The following is a 26,741-nucleotide window of genomic DNA, read 5'->3' as shown; positions in this document are numbered from 1 at the left end:
TGATTTTCATCTGTAGTAACGCTGCTGCTGTTTATGGAGGATTATCAATGTGGCAGTCTGTATACAAAAGTTATTCCACTGTCAAATAAATCTCTTAAAAATTATAAACACCTTAGATTAGCTTGAGCAACAAAGTCTCTTGACCATTATTTTTACATAATTTCCTTTTACAGTTTCTCTATCCAGTTGCAAACAGAAATCCTTTTCCAGAAAGCCATCTCTTACTAATTTCAGAAGATAAATGTAAGTATTTGAGTTAATATATACTGCTTTTCTGGTTAAACATGGACATCCTATTATTTTGAAACACTGTAGACTAGAACAATATTGCCAATTTGACTTCAATATCCATTTTTATTTACTTATTTGTCCCTTCCATAAAAGCCAATATAGAAATAAGAAAGGTCTCAGCCAGTAATAATATTACAGATGCTATTCCAACAAAGGTATACTTTAATAAGATTTTTTTCCCCAATATTGGAGGAATGGCCAATCTTGACTGTGTTCTTATTTTATTTTTGATTAGCTAATGCATTGCCCATAAGCAGCCATATCTTGTAGCCCTTACTCAGGAAAAATCTCAATTATTTTGATGGAACTTTTGCCTGAGTAAGGACTGTAAGATTTAGCTTATTATTCAGATTAACTATTATGCGAGGAGTTAATCTTTCTTGATACTAATATGGCAGCTCACAACTTTTCAGTGCTAGGTGGTTAAATTGTTTTGCTAACCATATTAACATATTTTAAAAAATTGAATTTCAATATTTCTAATTTTAAAGATATTGAACAATTTCACATTCATGTTGTCACAGAAGATCACCACAAAGTGGTAAGAAATCAACTTTCTTTTGAAGCTTTTATTGGAAAAACTAGAGGAAGACTATTCTTGTAACCAGTTTTCTATTGTGATTTTTCTGACCTTTCTAAATCATTGTTTTGGTAATGCTTTAAACTGTGGCTACAACTGTGAAAGCTATGTTAATAAATTTACAGATAGTATAGTAGGTTATTCAACCAGATACTACGTAACTTATAGGAAAGTTAGTCCTCTCATTGCCTTCTCCTTAAGTCTATGAACTTGACCTAATCAAAGGGTATGTTTAGAGCATCACAGCTTCCCCAAAGCCTAAATATCTTGCGTGATAAGAAAGGGCTTTCCCTCACCCTTGTGTTTGAAGACTCTGACATGGAAGAGAGTTTAGAAAGATGATCTGTATGGAGAATGCATGAAGTAGCAACAAAACCAAATGATGCATCTAAAATTCAGTTTGAAAGTGGTGATGTGAATGCTTTGAATTATTCATTCCCTTGTATTTATAACATATGATATGAATCCTTATTATAATTGCTCGTAGCAACATGAATCAGTGGTGCCATTATTAGAAGACTATACAAATCCACTAGTGTGTGTCCTATTTAAAATGAAATGCAATAATCAGAGTCAATCTAATGCAGTTGTTGTATTTAAGAAAGGGGAAAAAACGTGATCCGGGTAACTGTAGGCCTGTTAGTTTGACATCTGTAGTATGCAAGGTCTTGGAAAAAATTTTGAAGGAGAAGGTAGTTAAGGACATTGAAGTCAACGGTAAATGGGACAAAATACAACATGGTTTTACAAAAGGTAGATCGTGCCAAACCAACCTGATCTCCTTCTTTGAGAAAGTAACAGATTTTTTAGACAAAGGAAACGCAGTGGATCTAATTTACCTAGATTTCAGTAAGGCATTTGATACCGTGCCACATGGGGAATTATTAGTTAAATTGGAAAAGATGGGGCTCAATATGAACATTGAAAGGTGGATAAGGAATTGGTTAAAGGGCAGACTACAACGGGTCCTACTGAAAGGTGAACTGTCAGGCTGGAGGGAGGTTACCAGTGGAGTTCCTCAAGGATCAGTTTTGGGACCAATCTTATTTAATCTTTTTATTACTGACCTCGGTACAAAAAGTGGGAGTGTGCTAATAAAGTTTGCGGATGATACAAAGCTAGGTGGTATTGCCAATTTAGAGAAGGACAGGGATATCATACAGGAGAATCTGGATGACCTTATAAACTGGAGTAATAGTAATAGGATGAAATTTAATAGTGAGAAGTGTAAGGTTATGCATTTAGGGATTAATAACAAGAATTTTAGTTATAAGCTGGGGACGCATCAAATAGAGGTAACGGAGGAGGAGAAGGACCTTGGAGTATTGGTTCATCATAGGATGATTATGAGCCGCCAATGTGATATGGCCGTGAAAAAAGCTAATGCTGTCTTGGGATGCATCAGGAGAGGTATTTCCAGTAGGGATAAGGAGGTTTTAGTACCGTTATACAAGGCACTGGTGAGACCTCGCCTGGAATACTGTGTGCAGTTCTGGTCTCCCATGTTTAAGAAGGATGAATTCAAACTGGAACAGGTACAGAGAAGGGCCACTAGGATGATCCGAGGAATGGAAAACTTGTCTTATGAAAGGAGACTCAAGGAGCTTGGCTTGTTTAGCCTAACTAAAAGAAGGTTGAGGGGAGATATGATTGCTCTCTATAAATATATCAGAGGGATAAATACCGGAGAGGGAGAGGAATTATTTAAGCTCAGTACCAATGTGGGCACAAGAACAAATGGCTATAAATTGGCCACCAGGAAGTTTAGACTAGAAATTAGACGAAGGTTTCTAACCATCAGAGGAGTGAAGTTTTGGAATAGCCTTCCAAGGGAAGCAGTGGGGGCAAAAGATCTATTCTGGCTTTAAGATTAAACTCGATAAGTTTATGGAGGAGATGGTATGATGGGATAACATGGTTTTGGTAATTAAATATTCATGGTAAATAGGCCTAATGGCCTGTGATGGGATGTTAGATGGGGTGGGATCTGAGTTACCCAGGAAAGAATTTTCTGTAGTTTCTGGCTGGTGAATCTTGCCCATAGGCTCAGGGTTTAGCTGATCGCCATATTTGGGGTTGGGAAGGAATTTTCCTCCAGGGCAGATTGGAAGAGACCCTGGGGTTTTTTTGCCTTCCTCTGTAGCATGGGGAACGGGTCACTTGCTGGAGGATTCTCTGCTCCTAGAAGTCTTTAAACCACGATTTGAGGACTTCAATAGCTCAGACATAGGTGAGAGGTGTTTTGCAGGAGTGGGTGGGTGAAATTCTGTGGCCTGCGTTGTGCAGGAGGTCAGACTAGATGATCGAATTGGTCCCTTCTGACCTTAGTATCTATGAATCTATGCTGTATCATGAAAACCACAATTCATTTAATTGTGGCAAATACATTTTTCCCCTCCAAACCTACAAGTCCTTATTCTCAGTTACTGTAAGGCCTTTCACACTACTCCGGTGGTGAAAAGGTGTTTTAAGGTGGGTGTAATTTAAAAAAAAAACAAACCTGTAAGAGTAGGGAAAAGAGCTTTAGAGTTACTGAAAATCAGGCCCTTAGTCTATGCCAGTTTCTGTCAAATAAACTGTTTAACTGTTACTTGAAATGACGTCCTGCTGCATCTGCCAAGGGTAAACTTAGATGGTCCTAATCATTTCCCACTATTTTAGCCTCTTCCCTCCTCATTCATCATGTGTTTGGAAAGAGGGGACAAGACTCTCTTTGGAACTAGCAGCTTTCCTCCTTCACTGGCTAATAAAGATTGTTGCAGTCAGTTCAAAAGCATCTCGCATCCCATTTCTCTCCCCTTCCCTGGGACTAAGCTTGCCATCTATTCTCCCTCCCCACCTTCAAGGGACTTGGGTGGGTAAGTTGTTCTTTGTGATTTCCCTTTTTCTCCCAACTCTGTGCCAATCTAGAAAATATTAGCTGGAACTTCCTTGGGAGCTAGCAAATATTTCTCCTGAACTGAACATACTGCCTCTGCAAAGTGCCAGACCCTCTGGTTTACAGAGACTCCTGTGAAATGAGCAAATAGGACATTAAGCTACTTGGAAATATTAAAACTATCAGGCTGTTCTGTGTACTGCTGTTTATCTTTTGAAAGCCTGAGTTGTTCATCATCTTCATTACAGAAGAGTATTTGACCTATAGTATTCAGCTCATTTTTAAAATCCTTCCCTTCAGGTGATTCAAAACTCAGGCCAGCTCCCAAGAGACAGAGTTGCAGATGATCTCATTTGGGCACAATGGGATATGACAGAACAAAGACTCTTCTACATTGTTCCAAAGGTGGGAAAAAATTGAATCTGTGTGTTCTCATCTCTTTTTCATTTTTCTGATATGAAAGTTTGAGTTTAAAAGCCAGTAATAATGGTGTGAGTTGGATTATTTTGGGTAGTAAGAAGAGTAGGGTAATGAAAACTAGAGGCCTAAATTCAACTTTCCATGCTGTCGTTTACATGTGAGTGTTTGCAGTAAGATATGATGTCAGTGCTTCCCAGGGTAACAGAGGGATTTTTTTTTTTTTAAACGTAGTGCTGATGTGTATGATTATCTAAACCTATTGTAGCTAGCACATGTGCCCTAGGAATATGGGCTTGCCAAATTATGAGAGAATATCGATTGCAAGCCAGGGCATATAGATGTAAGAAAGCATAGACCATATGCACCAACTGAGGACATGGTTCTTTGCTAGAAAGTTTCAAACTGTTTTTCATTCTGACTAATGGGAATAGCCAAACTTAGCCTAAGTTATGCATGAACAAAAATGGACTTTCAGTGCTAGTTTGTTTCGTTTTTTTGATGCACTGAAATTAGGTGGAGTATTTCAGAAAGGATGGGAAGTGTAATATATAATGAAGAGCTCATCTCTATTCTACTTTTTGTGAGAGGCCCTTTGGAGTTTTGCAAAATAAGATACTGTTCTCAATAGCTTTAGTCTCTATGGAGCAAAAGGTTACTGAAAGCTGTTATGTAACCTTCTAGTGGCTTTCTGCGTGTGACAAAGGAGTGTGACTGGGGATTGCACAAGACTGTAACCAATTCTAGACAGAAGATAGACAATTGATCTGGGACAAGAAGGAAGCATGTGTGCTGGGGAGTACTATTTGAGGGTTTAGTGTGTGGTTTTTGCCTTTTCTCATTCACTTGTTGCCTTATGCATGTTAGCAAACAGGGCTGAATGATGGACTTTCCAACCATCTCTCAGTCTGCGTGATGTGGCTCGATTATTATAATAAAAGTCTCTCTCTTAATTTTAGGAATCAAGGAATATCTTAAAATGTGTCCAGTTTTATCCTGATGAAAACTTTAATTTAATAGTAAGTCATAGATATAAACTTGTTGTCATATAGCTAGTTTGAGGAGGGATTTAGTTATATATTTCAAGGGATGATAATTATGTTTATTCCCAAGTATTTGTATTTGATATTTTTATTAGCATGAATTATTATATAAAACCACAAACCTTGGAAACGTTCTTCAAAATGTAATGACCAGATTCTAATCTAAATATATTCGAGTCACTCCACTGATTTTGGATTAACATATAATCGTATATAAAATCTGGAAGGGACCTTCAGAGGTCATCTAGTCCAGTCCCCTGCACTCCTGGCAGGACTAAGTACTATTTAAAACATCTAGAATAGCTGTGCAATCCCACTGCAGTTCATGGAATTACTCTAATTTTAGACCAGTGGAATTAAGCAGCACTTTCAAAACAAATTACCGGTAAATGGAGAAATGAAGGCCTGCTCCTGCTCCCATTGACTTCGATGGAAACAGGATTGAGTCTATATGTCACTGAGTGTTGAGGGCACTCTGTAGGTATCTGGGTTGGATTCTTTGTGACAAAGCCTGAAATTCATGTTGGTGCTTGGGGCCTGCGTGGGTGCCCTGACATGTGGAAGTGGATGCATCCCAGCTAAAGGTTTGGGTAAGTGTGTCTCTAGGGGATCATATGTGAGGCTTCTGTGTGGGAGTGAATTTTGCCCACAGTGCACTGTAAATTAAAAGGCAGACTGAGGGCTGATGAGCCTGGACCATGACTCCCTGCCCCGCTTTACTTCAAATCCATGTAGCGTTACTGCCTTGGAGCTCAGCTGTTTTGATGTTCTTCTCACATAAAGACAGTATGGCATCCCCGTGACACACATTTTAAGTTGTTTTTAAAATATGAAACTTGCCTTAGTTAGGCGTACAAAGACTTTAAACGTTTACACTGGCTTAACACAAGCATCCCATTCCATAATTGTATAAAACCCCTACTGGGAGGGGGAACTATTTTCTGAGTTCTTGAATGACTTAAAAGGATCGAGTGGTGGTTGATGAATCCAGGTTTTCCTTTGTGAAATTGGTGAGTTGGATGAAGAGTGAATGAGCCTGATGGATCCTTCACTGGACTGCAAAACCAACCTTAAATACTGAATAATGTAGGTGTGTTCTGATTTTTGGGTTAACAGCTTGAAGCACCCCTGGACATCTCTTTAAGAGACACAGGATTAAAGTAAGTGGATCACAGTATTTTTTTGTCTCATTTGTCAACGTGTGTGTCTAAAATTTGGTTTATTAATACATTAACTTCATTTGGCATTGCATGCATCTTTGCACTGTATGACTTGAATTCATGTACCTGTTGTTGTAACCTGATTTATGTGAAGGTAAAGGGGAGGAAGCAGTGTCACATATGACCTTCAAACCCTCCTCATAGCTTTCCCCTCCTTCATCTCCTTCCCTGGTATGGTGAAGCCAGACAAGAAGTTTAACACAGTCACAGGTCCCTTCCCGTTGGGAGCGGTTTGGCTGGAGAACCAAATATAGACTAAACCATCCTTCCTGGGGGATACAATGTCCCCATCCAAATAAAACCAACTTTCCTTAGTTTCCTTTTGAGATCACATCCTCTCTACAGCTGGCCTGTGGCAGTGTTCCCAAAACTTCCATTCCATTTCTGGGATTCCTTTTCCAGCTACTGGGCTCAGCTCCAGACTGGTAATTGGGCAGACCAACAGCTCCTCTTTTGTTTCCATCTCTTCCTGTTATGAGGGATGATAGCTATTTATATACCCTTTCTCTTTCCTAGCATGCCTTGCAGTGGTAGCTTACAGTTCCAAACTGTCCCCCCCAGCTAGCACTCCCAGCATGCTTCAGTACTAAGTAGAAAGCTGGAGCTTGGCAGTGCTGGCCATGGAGTCTACCTTACAGGACCAGTACAGTTATGATATAGTACTGAAGAAAACCAACTTCACAATTGCTAAAACTCATCTGAATCTTTGTGGAAAGGTTGAGAAATATGTCTGGAGGAGGACCATTTAAAAAAAAATGATTTAGTGCATAATTTACTATTGATAGATTGTAGCTAATAATTAACACTTATGCCATATTAGATTTTTCCAAGATCTGTGAAAACTACAGCTAACATTAGAATCTGAAAAAGAACCAAAATGCAGAACTGGTAACACCAATGAAATTAGCCCAGCTCTGCTGCCCCCTTCCCTTATTTTGTGACTATTCCCATTGCAATCAGTGTGACTACTCACAGAGTAAGGTGCTACTTGGCATGTGGTAGATTTGGGCTCCAAACCTTTTGACCTTTCAGATATGGTGAGTGAATAAATTGAGACCCTCCAGCACAATTTTCCTTCACTTTGGTTCAGCTCGTGTGGGATTAAGCAGTATGGTGCAGTGAAGAAATAACTTGCAGGCATATGGGATGTCCCCTTTTTAAATATGGTTATGAAGCAATTGCTGCATTTAGATTGCAATCCCAACCCTAAGAGTAAACTAACAGAAACAGACTGATCAGTTGTTGTTGTTTAATTAAACTTTCTTATGGAATGTTTAATAATAATCTAATTCTTATATTTCCCTTGTGACCTTTCATGGGTTCAGTGTACTCTTTAAAAATCATTGTGGATGAAGAAATGGTCTCTATTTACTTCTAGATTTGTGAATTTTGGATACGATTACTCTCAAGACCAAGAGATGGAACCTAGATCTCTGAATCTGCAAGTTTTTACCAGTAAAACAGGTAATTAATAATGAAAAACAGTCTTCTGATGATCATATGTTACAGATTACTACACTGACGTCTAGTAGTGTAACTAATTACTAAGAAGTTTTAGGAGCCCATTGTTATATGTTTATGGCTTAACTTTTCCTGATGTATAGTACTCATAGCAGATCTTGCAGGAAATTGTAGCTGTAGTGATTTTTAATCTAATGACCATGGAAGGTCTGGAGTAACTAACCTATCTTGAGCCAGGCACATAGTGCCTGATCCAAAGCTTATCAAAGTCAGTGGGAATCTTTCTGTTTGCTTCACTGATCTTTTGGATCAGACTTCTAATGCAGACTTCTTCAGATCTGTCAGCAGTGTTATTCAGTCCTCAGAGTCTGTTGAGCCGAGCCTACCAATTATGCTGATCTGTGGAGTCCACAGATGAGGACTGGGGTGAAGCCCGCATTCTTATGCTCACTACTGCCTTCAGTCATTATGTGAAACCTGTCTTCAAGGGTAAAAAAAACAAGTGCAGGAATACCTTGTGAGACACTTACATTTCTTTAGATTTATAAAATCCTCTAGATGCCCATCGTATTCTCTGGGCACTCATCCTATACATTTAAAAGGATTGGGCATAAGTATCCATGAAGTCCCTCAAAGTCTTAGCTTTCCCCATCAACCCCCAAAGCCTAGGAAAAGTGGTGGGTTTGTCAGTGTGCCTGGCTCTAGCAGACTCCAAGTCAAGCTTCCTGCTATTCATTCGGAGGTGGTGCCCGCTCAAGAATCTCTGCCGATCTCACCTCCTGCCGTAGGACACAGAGAGACACGTTCTCTCTGAAGTAACCGAGTCCCAGACCATCTAGGTTTATACAGTAGCACCAACACCTCAGACTGCTCCCAGAAACTTACTGGCAGCTAGAGCAGATCCCTGGGCAGAGATGTAATGCACATCCAAGGTGAAACTTCTCTTAATAAGCAGACAGCAGCATTCTGCACGACCTTCAGTTTCCAACCGGTCTCAAGGTGTAGCCCCATGTAAGTACATTATCGCAAGCGAATATTAAGCTGACAAAGGCCTGGATAATTGTTGCAAAATCTGCATCAGAGAGAATGATCTCACCTTCTCTACCAGATGTGCATAGAAAAATGCTCTTGACTGCAGATGCTACCTGGGCATCCCCAGGAGCAGCCCAGGATCTAACAACACAACTGGAGTGGACACCTGTGCTACCACAGCAGCCTGGCCTACACTATAGAGTTAGGCTGAGGTAAGGCAGCTAATTATGTCAGTGTGCACGCTGCAGCCTTGCTCTCGCCTCTGTAAGTGCCGTACTACACCAACATCATAACTCCACCTCCGCGAGAGGTGTAGGGCTTGTGTCAGTGTGGTTCAGGCAACGCAGTGTCCCTGTAGACGCTGTTGCTTACAGCTATTGGCTGGCATTCTCGTTCCGCGGAGCTGTGAAATTGACAAGAACGCTGGCTCCCAAGCTGGGCTGCTGTCTGGTCTCTGCTCCAAGCCACGGTGCTACCCAGGTTCCCAGCTCAGGCTGCTGCCTGGGCTCCTCCAGGGTTCTGGCTCCCCACTACGATCTGGGCTGCCACCCAGGCTCTTGGCTCCCCGCTAGGAGCACCACAGCCGCCCAGACTCCAGGCGCATCTCCCTACTGGGAGCGGGCTGCCCCCCTCCCAGGCTCCCGCTCCCCACCAGGAATGGGGCAGCTGCACTGGGCATCTTGGCTTCCTGCTGGGAACAGGGCAGCTGACCTGACTCCAGGCACAGAGCTCCCCACTGGGTGCAGCTGTGCTCCCAGTGGGGAGCCAAGAGCCTGGGCGCGAGGGCAGTTGGGCTGCCGGTGGGGTGCTCCGCGTCTGAGGTCCGGTTGGCTGCCGTGCTCCCCGCAGAAAGCCAAGAAGTCCAATGCAGCTGCCCTGTTCCTAGCGGGGAGCAGGGAGCCAAGACGGGGGGAGGGGAGCTGGGCTACTGGCGGGGAGCTGCACCCAGAGTTGAGAGTCCTGGCTCTGTCATTCCCCCTTTAAGTCGGTGGAAGCGCTCTTGGTGAGGACGGGCACCATCGACAGAAGAAAGGCTGAGCGGACATGAACCACTGTGGTAATTACTGCGGTGGCTGTAAGTCGACCTAACATAGGTTGACGTAAGTTTATAGTGTAGACATGCCCTACGTGCACGTGCATAAACTGAGCACTGCAAGATCCTATTGCTGTAACCTCATTTTTTTTATCACCTCACCTCCTCTCTGCTGTTTGTGTCTCACTCATCTAAAATTTACTTTGTGAACTCTTTGGGGAAGGAAATGTGTCTTCTGTGAAGTGCTTAGCATACTTCAGAGGCTACAAACCATTAATAGTAGGGCTCTTATTCGTTCTGTTTTAAACTGTTTCCAGTAAAGAACTGGCACAATTTCAAATGGAATATTCTAGGCAATTTCCAATTTAATAAAAAACTGCTAGTGACCATAGCCTGTCTCAACAGTGAATGAAGCCGCTTTTCCTCTCTCAAACTTCCGTAGCAGAAGAAAAGTAGCCCTGTTACTCATAGCCAGCACTAACAAGATAGAATGTCACTAGACCCCAAAAAACCCCGCTCACAAATTAGCGGAGATCAACCAAGTCTGAGAATTAACTTTTTGTTTTCCGAACAGCGTTAATGGTTATTTAACCATTGGTATGGTCGCAGGAACTTTGTGTGATTAGAGGTTGTTGGTTTTTTTATAACTTGGAGATTTTTATTTTCAATTTAGCTTATTGATCTTTCAGAAACATAGACAATAAGGTGGAATAAAAGACCCATCTCCTCCTCTGCTTCACTGTTAGCTAGCATATCGATGAGTCTCCTTTGGCTGTGTTGTGCATTGAGTCTGTAAACAGGATAGGTGCAAGCCATTTATGTACAGTGACACATTGTGTTTGAATTGGGAGATGTTCTGATGCTGCAGGAGGTATCTTAATGCAACATTGTGGTTGAGATTCTACATGAACAAAAGTCAAGAAATTAAAGTTAGTTTCCTAGGAAATGTAACTTTATGCATATATGGAATTGCATGACTCCTTCGATGGTAATTTCATTGTCCTAATGTATAGTTGCCAAGTCTCAGAGTTTATAGTTGCTATTTCCTGACTCTTGTATGTCCTAAAATCTTATCATGGAGTTGCATGAGCAGAACTATATTTTTAAACTCTTCCTTTTTGTTTCTGGCTTTCCTTCTTCCCTGCCCCCCTCCACATTTTCTCCTCTTCTCCCTCTTTGTTTCTGAAGAAGAAAGAGGAGAGTTTATCAAATATCTGAATGTACAACCTGCTGATCACACTTCAAAAGCAATTGGGCCAAACTCTCCAATGTAATGACTGCACTTCCACTGACTTCAGTGGAGCTGGGTTCATTTATGCCATTACTTTCTGCAGAGAATTTGGCCCAGTGGTTTGTGTGAGACTTACTGCTTGTGAACAGTGCTGGGGTGTAAACTCTCTTGTTCTGTGGATAAGCAGAAAAACGACAGTATCATTTGCAACTTGACCACTAGCAACACAATGTTTTCCACACCATCCACCAACGTGTGTCAGTCGTACAGGAACCACCAGCTGAGGCAAGAAAATAGTTCACTTTATGTGTCACTTTATACTCTGTCTTTGACCTCTTGACTGAGATTGCTAACGTGGTGTCAGATGTGGTGGCTCTTGTGAAATGTGTACCTGTCTACTTGCAACTGGACTGAGACCAATATCCCTTTATCTAAGTCACTGAAAAGCCATTGGATGGCAACTCCTTTTGTTCACTACCAACCTCTGAGAGATGAAAGCACGTGTATCCCGTTAGCAGTCTACTGAGCCATCCAGTTCTCTGGTCACATTTGCATACAAATGCACCAATGCATTAATCTGAATACAAGATCATTAGTTTGCACGTTCAGTTCAAACTGTGCACTTTATAGGGCAGTGTACTCCACAGCTCACTTTGTCCTTCCCAGCGTGTGAAAATGAAAGTGGCAGTGTGGAAGGGGAGACCATGGCAAGAAAATAGCACTGAAAGAGGCCCAGAAAAGCCACAACCTTCCTGCTGTGGTCTTATGCCGCTGCTTTAAAAATTTCTGCATGTTCCATAAGGCCCCAAATGATCAGGGACACCCCATCTATTTATGTTTCAGTAACTCAAATATCCAAGCAAAATACTATCAAACTTACCAAAACTATTCAGCACGCTGGAAACAAACATGAATTTCAGCCAGAGGAAATTCTCTCTCTTCCCCTCTCCTGAAAGTTAAATGCCTCAGCCAAATATGTAGCATTACTAGTGCAATGCTATAGTACAGCTTTGTGCTCAGAAGTTCTAGGCACTTTTAATAAAGTGAAATCTCTTGAGGTTGAATTACAGCATTGCGTCTTGGCAGCTTTTAATAGATAATCTCCAGAAATTGGGGCTTCCTGTAGGTACAGTGGTCTGGTCAGTGGTTCAGACAGTGCTAGAATGTTTTCTACAGCAAAGAGCTGAATAATGCAGTTTCTCTGAATTCGAAGGATTTGCTGAGCCTTCGGAACCCAAAATTGCTTTACAGTGTATTTTCTCCTGCATTTCCCTATCTTATTATTCATACTCAACCTTTTTGCCTTCTTCCTCTTTAGCTAAATGTTATGTAAGCTATTACCTTGATGTATGCATATTTCTATAGTCCTGAAAGTTGTTTAAGAAAAAGCATCTTTGTTATCTTTAGTCTAAAACAGTCTTAGTTTTTAGGATTGGGTTCTGCAGCCTGTATCCATCTTTTGAGAAATATAAAGTGAATCAGCGAAGGCCGACATGTCTTATTCAATGAACAAGTATGATAACAAAACCAACCTTCATTTTAATCTCTTTATTTTTATTTTTTAGGAAGTTTTTGTCTGTGTTGTAGTCAGGCTCCTGATATTCCTAAGGAGGTCACATACTCCGTTTCTTTTTTACATAAAGGTACAGTTAATCTGTTTTATTCGATTGTTCTTTCTTACTTTATTTTAGTGTGTCATTTTGTACCAGAATACCTTACAAAATAAACAGGGCTCTGCTGGGAACTGCAGCAGTGAAAGCAGCAGCCTGGTGGGCCGCCGCTCCCAAAAGCCAGCACCCCACTCCCACAGCTCCTCTGGTGTGGCTGTACCGCTCCCCGTCCCGCACCCAGGCTCGCCCGCTGGGGCAGGCACCAGGCTCATCAGTAGCTGTCCCTGGTCACGCGGTGCAGTGGGCAGAGCTGGGGGCGGTACACCCATCCTGGAGGAGCTGCATCCACAGATGATAAATGTTGTACCTGCACAGGGCTCCAGAGCCCTGTGCCTGTGACAATAAGGCACTGTGTGTGGGAGATGGAACTGGTAGCTCCTAGCTTGAGTGTCTAGGGGCGCAGGTCAGCCCTGATTTTCACAGGCATAGGTGCAGCTCTCACTGACTTCCTTGAAAACCATCTGTATAAATTAAGCTAGCAAGAAGGATAAGAGGTGACTTGATCACAGCCTATAGGCAGCTACATAATGAACAAAAATTTGATAATGGACTTTAGTCACAGTATAACAAAATCCAATGGCTGGAAGTTGAAGCTACACAAATTCAGACTGGAAATAAGGTGCAAATTTTTTACAGTGAAGGTAATTAACCAGTGGAACAATTTACCAAGAGTTGTGCGGATTTTCCTTCACTGGCAATTAAATCTAGATTGGTTGTTTTGCTAAAAAGATATGCTCTAGTTCAAACAGGAATTACTTCAGGGGAGTCCTGTGTTCTGTGTTATACAGAAGGTCAGCCTAGATGATCACAGTAGCTCCTTCTGGCTTTATAATCTCTGGAAAATTAACCCATTAGTTCTAAGCGCTTCTTGGTAAGAATAGAGACTAGTGTTTCAGTCCAGGCAGAGGAAGATTTGTTCAGAAATATAACATAGTAAAGACAAACAATCTCAGAAGTTCTGTGGTTTGGATAGACTTGCATTGCTCCATATTCTCTCTCTCTAGTTATACTTTGCATATAACTGCTGTTTCATGTGTGTCTTCCCAGGTTACAGCAAAACCTTTACAGTTGCTCTACAAAGAACAGATTACCCACAAGTGAAGGAAGTAGCTTTTTTGAATCTCGGTAGGTTGCTAATTTAGCTTCTCTTGTTTCCTCTCCCCATTTTGAGAAGGGAGAGAAATTGTTAACCTCCAGCCTTTTGGTGGTCCCTCTCCTCTTCATAAGAGGGACATAAAGGTCCCCCCCATCCCTTCACAAGTTACGATATTTGCTACATTTTGCAACTTACTTGACTTCCATTTTTGGCACCTGATATTGCAATACCTCATACTGTCAGTGAGCAACTTCCTCTAAAGTTGACTTCTCTGGAGATCAACTACCATAGTGCTCTTTAGTGGCGTGAGCCTCTCACATCCTCCCCTGGAAACCTGAACATATCACCTATATTTCCTGTGTTAACACTGCAACTGCTATTAACTAACTCCTGTTATATCTCCTAGACATAACCTGCTCCAATAAAGAGAAATGGGCTGAGAATTCATAAATGCCAGCCTCCCAAAGTAAATATTTTAACAGTTGCTCAAATTGATGGCTCTTTTTATTTTGAACAGACTATTATGTGGCTGTTTATTTGCCTGGCCATTTTCTACACCTTCTCAATACTCAACATCCTGACCTGATGTGCTATAATTTGTTTCTGACAGGTACAGTAAAACTTCAGTACTTTGGAGTCTTTAGCATCTCTTTTATTGTTGGCTTTGGTGGAGACTCTTGAAAATGTTCAGCTCCCTTTGGAGGAGAATTCAGTTAATTTTATTGGCCTCGCATCTGCATTACTGTACATTGTTCTCTGAAAAGCCTAGAAGATTGGGATCAGGCAGAGTAAGACATGTATTTTTAGCACACTCAATTTTAAAAAGAAATGATGAACTTTCTTATTTCATCCGTTACTCACTGTTAGCGTGTTATGAAATGAAAGAAGACCATTCAGTGAATTGCATTCTCTGCCTCAATTTAATAATTTCCCATCCCCTTATGCATGTTTATGGATGCTCCAGTGTTCTCAAATTTCACATGGAGATGCAAATTTGATTTTACGTTTCCTTCCTCCAATTGAGTTTGTGTATGTATGTTCGAGTGGAGTGAGGAGAGGAAATCTGCATTTCCTTCACCTGATCAGAGTAATGTAATTTGTTTTGAAGTCTCATCTGAAAGGCACATTATTTCACTTCCACATAACAGTACTTTATAGGAAATGGGTTGTTTTTGGAAACAGAAGGCCTTTGTTTGAAAACAGAAGGCCATTTTTCTGACTGGGTAAAAGAAAGGTAGGGTGCTAGGACTAGTGCAGCTCCGACATATGCAGCAATGTCAAAAAGAAGCTCATAGCTGGTTGGAGGTGGAACTGTAAATAAATATTTTCCTGTGGAAATACCCGAGGTAGGTAGGAAGCATTATTTTATTTTCTGCATGGGGTGGGTGTGATTTCTCATGCAGTGGGCCTGGAATTACATTGGCAGAAAAATGGAGTAACTCAGCGGTGAATCAGTTCCAGTATACGCAAAGTAGTTTTGATTTTGGGTTATATTTAAATTTAGTACTACAAAGCAGAATCTCCCTGTTCTTGTAGTTTGGCACATGCTGCTGTTTGGATGGCCTAATACAATGTGAGCATGTCGTTCTGGGTGGCGCAGGCTAACTCACTCTGCTCTGTTACTAAAATGGTGGCCATCTACAATAGTGATTCAAATTCAAGCAAGAGTTAGATACTTTGTTTCTCCCTCCCCAAAACAGAAGGCATTCAGTGCGCTACTGAAGTCCTGGGCAGTGGAGGTAGTTGCTTGCACTACTGAATGGGTGCTGCTATCTGAAGGCAGTTAAGGAATGTCATTAAATGAATCCCATCCAGTCATTTTAAGCTTCAAGAACAATGGCCAAGAAGCAGTTCAGACTGAGGGCAGGTCTGCACTGGAAGTGCTATATTGGCACAGATGCACCAGTGCAGCTACGCCGCTCTAGCACATCTGGTGAAGACGCTGCATGCCGGCGGGAGAGCGCTCTCCTGTCGGCTAATTACTCCACCTCCATGAGAGGTGGAAACTATGCTGGCGGGAGAACATCTCCTGCTGACGTAGTACCGGTGTGGACAGCGCGTATGTCGCTGTAATTTGCGTCACTCGGGGGTGGGGGGCTGTCTCTTTCCCACCTCTGAGCGGCGTAAGTTACATTGACTTAAGCGGTAGTGTAGACCTGCCCTGAGTGCTTAGGCACAATGGTGATCTGTGCTAGGGAAAAAGACAGGTAGGGCCTGATTTTCAGAAGTGCTGAGCACTTGCATCTCTCACGGTCTTCAAAGGGACCTGTGGGTGCTTAGCACTTCTGAAAACAGCAGGCCAGTAGGGTGGGGTGGGAAGTTAAAGTGGGTAAGGGGAGAGAAAACGCAGGAGGGGTAGATTATTTCTCACCATTGGAGACCATGAGATTGTGGGACCTGGCAGAGGGGAGAAATCTGTGGTCAATAGAGCTTATGTACACTCAAAGACCTTTCTTCCTTCAAACCCCACTCCCTTCAGGTGAGGATGCGAGAATCAACATGCTGCACAAAAGTTCCATCCAGTCCCCATTTAAGTCTGCCGTCTGGGATTGCTGCTCAGGAAGAACGTTTACTGTGAGAATAAATGAGTGCTCCTTGATGCAGTTCCTCTGGAACAGCAAACTGGACAGTGATAGACTGGCAGCGCTGCACTGTGCTCTTCTACATGTCAGAAATACAACAGATTTGGAAATGCAGGTGGGAATATAGCTTAATTCCTTATGTTTCTGGACATTTACTTATTCAGTGCGAAAAAGAGTGTGCTGGGTGCCTTACAGGACAAAGATAAAGGCATGTTCACTATTATCATCAAACATTTGTATTGTGGTAGCACCTAGAAGCTGACCAGGTTGGCCCCAACATTCTTCCAGTCTAATGGGTATAATGGTTCTCGTTCTGAAAATATTGTTTGACTGAGCACTGAGCAGCAGGTGAAAGGGGTTCATTGGTCTGGACTGTTCCAGAGTCTTTCATTTGAACACAAGCTTTAAATACAGAACTGTAACAAACTCTCCATTTTTTGACTTTCACAGATTATTCAGTGGATTTCTGAGAACCTGTCAACATGTTATACATTTAACCCCTTACAGGAATTTATCATTGGTAGGTGTTTTTTTGCATTGCGTGTTAAACTACACACTGCACATTTTTGCTTAAAGGGAGACATCCGACGGTAAAGCCACACAACTGCAAACTGACTCTCCTGCTGCTGCTAGCTCATCTTTTTAGTTGTACTCCTGGTTGGGTGACTCAGCTGTTGTAATGCTGTACTCCGTTGCTAATTGAGAAGACAAGTACATTGCAGTCCTGGTTTTATAGCAATTTGTACAGCTTTACAAATGTGATTAGCTACCTAGTTGTGCAGGAAGAGAGATCCGTTACCATTTTGGCCTTTCATGAGCCAAATTCTCTGCCTACCTGGTGGCTTGAATAGCTGGGATGTGTGCCAGAAAGATGAATAGAAGGGAAGGAGTAATTCTCCTTTAGCCTCAGCCAGGTCATGGAGCCATTCCACGAAGGTTGCTTCAGCATAATGGCTGGTGTATCCTGCGACATTTTCACATATCAGCAGATCCCCTGGCCCAGACAATTTGAGCCCTGCCTCCTGTGTGTCTGTTTGGGGGACCCCAGCTGAGCTGAGGCTAAGCAGCCGACACCTCTGCATGGCTATCTGGAATTCCTTTCCTCCCTGTGTGCAGTGGAGTCATATCAGGTTCCACTGCTAAGGAAGCTGCTGCAGTGGCAACATCAGGATTTGTCCCTAAAAAATTAATTGACAGATTAGTGAGGGAAAGGGCGAGTAAAAAAGGACCAGACTATAAAGCTTTTTCTTGGTAACTTATACCTTTAAACAGCCTTGTCTCTGTAAATCTCTCTCTTTTTTTTTTTTTTTTTTTTTTTTTTAATGCATTCAGCTTCCCTATACTGGACAATGTGTCCAGAGACTAGCAAACTGGATAAACTTTTGCCATATACATCACTACTGTACTGGAATGGGGTAAGAAATCAGCTGCTACGAGCACTAACAACTTTGGGAGAGGGTTTTTTTTTTCTTTCTAAAATGTGTTGTAACCCTGTTTGCTTTTGGAAGCAAATTTATTCTTTTTGGAATATCTAGTGGCTTGTCTGTTTTTTTTTTACCTGTTTTATCTTACCTAGACTTAATGTGTCATGGTTTTCAGGAATCTTTATTTTTGGTAAATGCATTTATGAAATGTCGGTGATAACAGCTGAGGTTGCATTTATGTAACTGTTATGAATGATTACATTGGTTATGGTTTTTATGTAGTAATATACCAGTTATCATGTGCCCATGTGTATTTATAATGGGTGCAGAGTAATTTTAGTCACTAGGATCCTGCAGTTCTTTCCAATAAGTACACAATCTGGAGAGCCTTACTATTATGAAAGTTTTATAGAGAAAACAGCATTGGGCAGGTCTACACATGGATAACACAATCACCAGCCAATCAAAAGTTTTCCAGTCTTCAGCCTTCTTCAGTAAGGCCTACTGTCTGATTTTCCTCATTAACACTAAACAAAAGTTCTGGTGAGCTGACAGCTTATTTAAATGGTAGTTACTTAAAATTTCAAACCCCAAACACACATTTACTTTATACTGTGTTGGCTGGAGACTGTTTATCTTGTATACTGGGTCTATCAAGCTACTTTAATCCGGACAGACAAGACCACTTTTCATCCCAGCACAGAGAGAAAATAGTTTCCATGCTACTTTTGTGCCGAGGTGAATGTGCTGTCTTGGTTAGCTAGATTACTGCCCAGGGCAAAGTGATCTGAAATCTTCAGATTTTTATGTTATCATCTGCTATATCTGTTTGTATCTTTTAGACTAAATTAATGTTTTAATTTCCCACTCTTTGTTTATAGATTATCCCCGGAATAACATGCATAACAGACATCATTTCTTTACCTGAATTAAAGGTAAGTTCCTACATATGAAGGTGTTGCTATTGGTAGGAAGGGTGTGGGTTGTCACTTTCCTCATAAACGTTACTGTACTGCACATGTTACCTGAAAATAAGGATGAAGAAAGAATTGCTCTAGGTTAAGTAACTTTTATGGTTGCTAGAAACATGAATTTTCCAGACAGATTTTGCTGGCTCAGAAATGCACTGTAGTTTCTCAAGATTTTGTCCTGTTCTTTCGGAAGGATGTTGGCTCCTGCCAAGGGTGCCTTCCAGTTTGTTTGCCTCTTCATTCTGTGACTGAAGTTAACACGGGGGAAGTTTCTTTGCACTGGGGACATGGGGAATTTCTAATGTATCTCCCCTCTCACTGGGCCCATTGGAGGTGTCACTATATTTTCATTAGGGATGTAAATACCCTTTAAACGATTAAAATATTTTGTTTAAACGGTTAACCAATTAAGCGGCTGGGGCTGATCCAGCCAGCACAGCTGGGTCTGCTCTGGCTGGGCAGCTAGCAGGCCGGGGGTTAATGGTTAAGGCAGGTTAAATGGCAAAACTAATGCTTACCGGTTAACATTTTACATCCCTAATGTGCATCAGCACCAGCAGTTCAGGGTTTTTCCTTTCATTTTGGCCATGGTACCCTGCACTTGCATTGTTGTGATCGCTCTGGCCATGCTGTTCAGAAGAAGTGGCTGTTTCACCTAAACAAACCAATTGTATGGGTACAGGTGGGTATGGAAAAGGAGATGAACCTGGTGAACATAAGAATGGCTATACTGGGTCAGACCAATGGTCTATCTAGGCCAGGATTCTGCCTTCTGACAGTGGCCAGTGCCAAGTGCTTCAGAGGGAATGAACAGAACGGGCAATCATCGAGTGATCCATCTCCTGTTGTCCACTCCCAGCTTCTGGCAATCAGAAGCTAGGGACACCCAGTGATGGGGTTGCATCCCTGCCCTTCTTGGTTAATAGCCACTGATGGACCTGTCCTCCATTAATTTATCTAATTCCTTTTTGAACCCCATTATAGTTTTGGCCTTCACATCACCCCTTGGCAACGAGTTCCACAGGTTGACTCTGTGTGAAGTAGTACTTTCTTTTGCTTGTTTTAAACCTGTTGCCTATTAATTTCATTGGGTGACCCCTGGTTCTCAAGTTATGTGAAGGGGTAAATAACTCTTCCTTATTCACTTTCTTCTCCCCACCAGTCATGATTTTATAGACTTCTACCATATCCCGTCTTAGTCGTCTCTTTTCCAAGCTGAACAGTTCCAGTCTTTTTAATCTCTCCTCATACAGAAGTTGAACAGGGTATAGTCTTTGGCGGGGTGGGGGAATCTGTCTGTCTGTAGTTCCTGTATTTGCTATGAAAGCTGGATTGATGATTCCTTCATCTCCCCCCCAGCCACCCCACCCCACAAACACACAACTCCCTTCAGCTGAAGTCTTCACTTTCTATGAAGGTTAAGAGCACTTGGCAGTTGGGAGAACATGGCTGTAAGGACACTGATAAATAAAGTAGTGAGATCTGTGCTAAATGTTTGGAGAATCACTCTGACAAGTAACACAGGAGTGATGTTCAAAGTGCTGGGAACCCAGCATGTGAGCAGAGGTGTCTTGTGGGAGTTGTATTCTGGACATAGCATGCTCAGGAACTTGAGAATATTGTCAAATGGCATCACTTAAGGCAGAAGTGCTCTTACTCCCCACGTGTTCAGAACTAGTTTAAGATTTCAGTTTTAACTGGCTCTAAGGGCCCAATTTTCCTAGCATCAGTGGGATTGCTCTTGATTTACACCAGGGTGAATGGAGAATTGGGCCTAGCTGCTTACCATTGATTTCACTGGGAGTTGATGACACTTGGGAGATCAGGTCTTGAGATGGATCTTTGGTCACCATATGCTGCATGTGCTCACTGAGGTCAGAATTAGCAGACTGTTTAGTTTGTCTGAGATTTAATCTCAAGCCTCTGGGAGCAAGGTCTTTAGCAGTTGCACTTCTTGATTGTGAAACTCCTTTCCTACTTGTGTCTAAAAACCTAAACAGACTGAGAAGGATAAAGTTAAACTGAAGACGCTTATTTGCTGCTGCTTTTGACTGCAAAGTGCTCTGACTCTTATGTGAGGCTAAAATACAAATGCCCTGGGTCAGATTCAGTGCTCTGTTCTGGCTTGTTTACACGGCTCCAATGATACAAAACCATCATAAATCCAGTTTAACTGGCCAGTTAATGGGGTTCCAAGTGGTTCTTGTTGCCCAAGAGTGAAAAAGCAACCAGAACATAGAACTGAATCTGGCACTTTATTTCTGCAGTCTCTCAGGTGCGTGAGGCATTTCATGGACAAGGTGACGTCTCCCGACCTTGATGAGCTTTCTATTTAACGGCCCTGTGCCCTTTGTGAACTTCTGAGTGCTCCCAGGAAATTCCTTCCCATTTGAGGGTACACCATATGTAGTAGGAAAATGGATCCTAAATTCAACAGCCTACCAAGGGATAACAAACACAATATTTGGGAACAAAGGGTTGCAAGAGAGGCCAGGATCATCACTGTAAGCTCATGGAATATGTTCGTTTGTGTTACATAGAGATCTGATCAGTTTCTTTGAACAAGTTAATATATTAATGCTCACTCATGTTTTAATCTGTCAGGAAGAGTGGGATAAAGGTCTGGGTTGGAAGGCTAACTGGAAGGAAGAGTTTTGAAGAATCTGAAAGAAAAGAGTGAGGCACACAGAATCAGCAAGCGGGCAGGCATCAGAAAAGGCAGTCTCCTGGCACGGGGGAGTGACACGGCCTGCTGAGCTGGCAGGGAGTAAGCATTGAGCTTTGTTGTATATTTACCTAGTGCCTCTCATCGCAGTTAGCTATTCATCCTCCACCACAAGTTAGGTGGTAGCACACAGATATACTACGTGGACGTATGCTAGGCGGTGAAGAGGACCGCTGTAGCCATTCAAAATTGCAAGAGGAGTTCAGGCAAGTATTCCTCATGGTGTTGGGTAAATATAGTCTGACATCACTGCTCTTGCGAAAAGGGTCATGAGGTTTTTAAGCCCTCACAAGTGGTTTCACATCTCTGAAAAATGACACCTTCAGTAATTCAGCGTATTAATGGTCAGGCTGGGCCACTAATCCTGTACTGTCTGGATTAGGGCAGCCTGCAGAATGAACACCACTTCCACCTGCACCTATGGAGATCTCTCCTCCAATTCTTACCCAGCCTGGCCCTGTTTCTCTCTTTGGACAGGCCAGAGAAAACCAAGATTTTAGGCAACAAACAATCCTTTATTTTAATCTGGTGACATCTTACATGAGACCAAAAGATGCTGCTAGTTTTAGTTTTCAGTGGCATCAAATTTTAATCTTAAAACCGGCCACTTTGTTATGGACTCGCTAGACAAAAGCAGCTTTTCATCATGTCAAACAAGGGTTTGTATGGCTTGAAAACAATGCAAGGGGGGACGGCAGAAGATCCAGAGTTGTGCAACTGCAACTATCAAAACTGGTCGCTAGAGGTCATCCTTGTTGTATATTCTGGCTGTTGTTAACCTAACTGTAGCTCTCGAAAGCTTATGCTCAAATAAATTTGTTAGTCTCTAAGGTGCCACAAGTACTCCTTTTCTTTTTGCGAATACAGACTAACACGGCTGCTACTCTGAAACCTAACTGTAACATTTATGCAAAATAATACTGTAGTAATATGTGGTAGAGTTAGTTATTTTGCCTATTTACGACCAAAAATCTCAGTCAATTGTGTTAACCTAAAGTGTTTAACCTAATTAAATTATGTTAAATCCCAGACTGACCCTTATCAGCTAAGGCCACATGAAAGTTGGGGACTGTATTTTAAAGTATATAGTATGGCTTAAAGTTAGCCTGTGTCTCCTCAGAATTATGTGGGAGTATTTCATAATTCGCTGTGATGGATTGTAGGTTGTCTTTCAAAGGCATACCTGATCTTGAGTGCAACTGGAGAAATAGAAAATTAAGTGAATAGTCACATGTGCCTGTACTTTTTGAAATGATTTTGGATACTCTATTTTAGATACCTTCAAAAGGGTCTGTGGGTTTTTTTGGGTGGATGGTTGCTCAGCACTTTCTGAAAATTAGTTTCCTTTAATATCTCAAGTTCGGCACCAAAATCACTCATCCCTTTTTTGAAAGCTGTAGACTATTATATTTAAGGCTGTGATTGCTGGAGAATAGGTTTGTGTCAGAGACTTCTGGGGGAGAAATAGCCAGTAGCTTCTAGAAAGATAGGACTACTCAAAGGCAAGTGTACTTTGGGTGCTATGCAAAGAAAGGGTACACAGGATGAATTTTCCAATAGCCAGCTAGTCAGGTTCAAAAGCAGATGTGAAATAATGTTAAGGGGGAAGGGATAGAAACCAGCTTGTTTGCTCAGGGCAGCAGTTCCATACAATATTGAATGAAGATGTAACATACAAGGGAAAATGGCCTATAATGTTTGTTTAAAAAGTAGAGCAATTAAGGATGGTCACGCCTGCCCTCGAAGAAGCCTGGAGGAATAAGTGACTGGTCTTCAGGGAGGTAGGTCCCTGACTCTGAGGGCACACTAACTTAGGTGGGCCTTGTGGATGCTGCAGGGCTGAAAGGAGGAAAGCATCTGATGGTCTAACACAAACTCTGCAGTGCTAGGATAGATGAATTCTTGTTTGACCCCCTGAAAGTGCAGGATTTTACTTTCACTGACTATGCAGCTATCCCAACCTAGACCAGATAGGATGTTTAGAACATTTACTCTTGATTTTTCTCTCCATCTTCTACTGAGTGCTGTTTTATTCAAAATATTTTGAGTCTTAGACCAGAGATTTGATACTGTGGGCCATGGGTGGTCTCCAGATCAGGATGGGCAAGATGCTGGTTCTTATCCTTGTTTTCCCACTGCTAAACTGCATTAAACTACAGCTAAAAATACATTATTTTCCTGATGTTCCTTTTCTGTGTAAGCCATAGCTGTAGTTGCCACAGGATTTTTGTGTGACTGACAGTGGAAGGGAAGTGGTCCATATGAGCATGAATTAAAGCGCAGGGAAGGAGGCCAGTTTCCATGTGTCACCCTCCAGTAAGATGTGCTCCGTGCTATGAAACCGTGTCAGAACTGCCGTTTTAGTTTTCTTGGTAACTTCACTGTGTCAAGGGGCAGAGGCAGCCAAAGGCCTGCTGGTGCCCCCAAAATGTTGCTAAGATGATGGCGGTGGTTGGAAAGGTGTACCAGGAAAGGCAGACAGACAGGAGGGGTGACAAGAATAGAGGAGTAAAGCTTAAAAATGTGGGCTTTTTTTTCCAGATATCTTCCAAAAATTAGTGTCTTAATCTTCTATGTCCTGTCCAGTGCATGCTGCTGACCCTTAATAATGGCCTCAAATTTCCATTTAAAATACATAAATTAAAGTCAGACCCAGTGTGGAATTCTAGATGCAAAAACAGGCTCAGGAAATCAGAATTGTATGTGTTTGGTTTTTCCTGTTACCTTCCTAGGTTTTAAGTCAATTTTTAATGTTAAAATCAAAGGTTTAAAAAATGCTGTGGAAAACCCTTTTTTCTGGACTGAGTTTGTTATACCAACTTCCCAAATAGGACTCTGTCTAACAGAAGTGCTAATGCAATTCTGTAATGGTACAAACCTTGGCGTGCCAGTAGAATGCAGTGTTATGGCTGAGGAGGAGAAAGCCACTGCCAAATAAAGAAAAGAAATATCAAAAGATAAAAATGGGAGAAGTTTGAAAGAACAAAGTGTCTGCATTGTTCGGCTAACATTCCCTGGGTGCAAAATGGGCAGGATGTTCACCTGCTACGCTGAAAAAGAACCTTTGTGTAAGAGGTTTCATAGCTTTCTTGTATAGTAGTACTAAAGTAATAATTTCTCAGTACAAGAATGGCTTAAAAAAACAATAACCCAAGACTGATTTCGAACCCTGCATTTATCATAGTTCTCTCATGTCGTCATTTGAGCGATAAGCTCAATAGATATTTTTACAACTGTGCAGTTTGTATTCATACTTTCGTTTATATATTTGTAGGTTCACAATTGTAAAGGCTTCTGGGAAAAGCTAACGTTAAACCTGGAGTGTGTGAAATATGCTGAGCCACACTTGCATTACAACAACAACGTGCTCAGGAGAGAATGGTATAAGCTACTTTCAGACGAGGTAAATGAACAGATTGGATAAGCATCCATAGTTATGTTTCCATGATGTGAGCATTGTTTTAAAGCTGAATACAGAAGTAAAGAATTGAGTTGTTGGAACTCATCTCATTAGACATTTGATGAGGAAATTGGGTAGCGCTTATGGGAGGGCAGTCAGTGATTGTAATTATTACCTATAGGTTCAGATAGAATCTGTATTCCACAATCTGCCACCAGGATGGGGGTTTGGATTTCTGCTACTCTAGCTTTCTGCAGGTTTCCTGAGTTCTGCCAGCTGCAGGTTGTGCTTTTCAGAGTGACTGAGAGGCACTACTGTAGCATTATTCCCATTAGAAGTGAAAGCTAGCTCTATTGTTCATCGGTCTTTTATTTGGCAGAATTTTAATAGTTCTGCAACTGTTTTTCCAATGTAGAAAGCAGAGGAAAGAAGAACCACAACGTATTTGAGGAATATTTTTGAGAATGCAAAAAAGTAGGTAAAATATTGGTGATTTTACCCTTCCTTATTCTGATTAAGTAAATGCTGTGTTTTAAGTGGACCATTCTGGACTTAAAAGTGCTGTGAAGCTAGGTGCATCTCAGTGTTACATACCTGGCCAATTCACCTCACCTGTGGGAGGTCACCCAGGTGTCAGTCAACCCAGGTCATCAGGGACTCCTGATGATGGCCACAAAACTGTCCGGGGAATCCAGCATTCTGGGCTTTAAAACTGAACATTAGAAATGAAGATTTCTTCCTTTAAAAACACGTTTAAATTAATTTTATGCCACTATCAATAATACTAGTTAAAAGTGAGCTAATTTAACATGGCCAATCATGCAATTTTAAATCTGATTAGCTGCATGTAGATAAGTAACTTTTCAGTGTGTGTCTATCCTTTTGAAGCAGTATTTAAATTCAGTTTTCCCTCCTTAGGGTGCTTTCCAATCTTGCTGCATGGAACTTGGGTAAGGAAAACATGCACTAATGCACTCTGTGGCTAGGTAGGATGCTGAAATGGTTACAGTCTACATACCATGGGCTGAAAAATTCATTTTCAGATATGTTTTGAACCTGTTTGCCATTCAAGGATCTGAGGGAGGAGGAAGGTAAAGTTGGGTAACTAAAATGCAGGGAAAGAGTCTCTCTTCTGATGTATAGTTAAGCATCAGGAGACCTGGGTGAGATTGAAGAGCACCTTTGAAAATGATCTAGACAAACACAGTCATCTAGGCTTTGTCTACACAAGGAGTTTTCCTTGAAGCAGGGATAGATGACTGTTAAACATCTGAGCTTTGTTTTCTTATAGCTTTCTACAGTGCTACTGCTACAGAGCTGCACCCATCGGGAGATTATGGTAGAAAAATCCTAGAGGAGACAAGGCACTAGACTCAATTAGTTGCTGAGCAGAGCTGATCAGTAGCATCTCGGAATCATTTCAGAAATGCTAGCATGACCTTCAAGACAACTACTTATTAGTTTAAAAATTAGTTAAAACTTAGTTTCCATAAAATTCATTGACAAATCATAAGTTGCTATTCTTGTTTCAGTTGCTAGGCATTTGAGTCTTTCAGGACCTCTCTTATCCTTTAAGTGTCGCTTCTATCATGTGATTCAGGTTTCCATTCACAATCTAATCAAGATTTCCAGACTGCAGTCCCACCTCATTTACATCACTGTGCTAGTCTAAGTATTGGTCACTCAT

General features: G+C 41.6%; 1 protein-coding gene across 1 annotated transcript in view; it reads left to right on the top strand.

Moving 5' to 3' along the window:
- Nucleotides 1-26,741, top strand: part of GSAP (gamma-secretase activating protein) — a 66,076-nt gene that overhangs the window by 15,867 nt on the left and 23,468 nt on the right. The window contains exons 7-22 of the mRNA XM_074942538.1: nt 174-243; nt 783-832; nt 4,050-4,154; nt 5,126-5,185; nt 6,326-6,369; nt 7,808-7,893; nt 12,752-12,829; nt 13,904-13,981; nt 14,470-14,562; nt 16,432-16,649; nt 16,985-17,054; nt 17,867-17,949; nt 18,840-18,893; nt 24,929-25,057; nt 25,470-25,528; nt 25,973-26,004. Of these exons, the coding sequence (XP_074798639.1) occupies nt 174-243; nt 783-832; nt 4,050-4,154; nt 5,126-5,185; nt 6,326-6,369; nt 7,808-7,893; nt 12,752-12,829; nt 13,904-13,981; nt 14,470-14,562; nt 16,432-16,649; nt 16,985-17,054; nt 17,867-17,949; nt 18,840-18,893; nt 24,929-25,057; nt 25,470-25,528; nt 25,973-26,004 (1,309 nt within the window). The remainder of the gene's footprint in view (nt 1-173; nt 244-782; nt 833-4,049; nt 4,155-5,125; nt 5,186-6,325; nt 6,370-7,807; nt 7,894-12,751; nt 12,830-13,903; nt 13,982-14,469; nt 14,563-16,431; nt 16,650-16,984; nt 17,055-17,866; nt 17,950-18,839; nt 18,894-24,928; nt 25,058-25,469; nt 25,529-25,972; nt 26,005-26,741) is intronic.

Source organism: Natator depressus, chromosome 1, assembly GCF_965152275.1.
Source record: "Natator depressus isolate rNatDep1 chromosome 1, rNatDep2.hap1, whole genome shotgun sequence".
Taxonomy (NCBI): domain Eukaryota; kingdom Metazoa; phylum Chordata; order Testudines; family Cheloniidae; genus Natator; species Natator depressus.
Note: the sequence above shows the minus strand (reverse complement) of the source record. Positions and strands in the feature narration are given on the sequence as shown.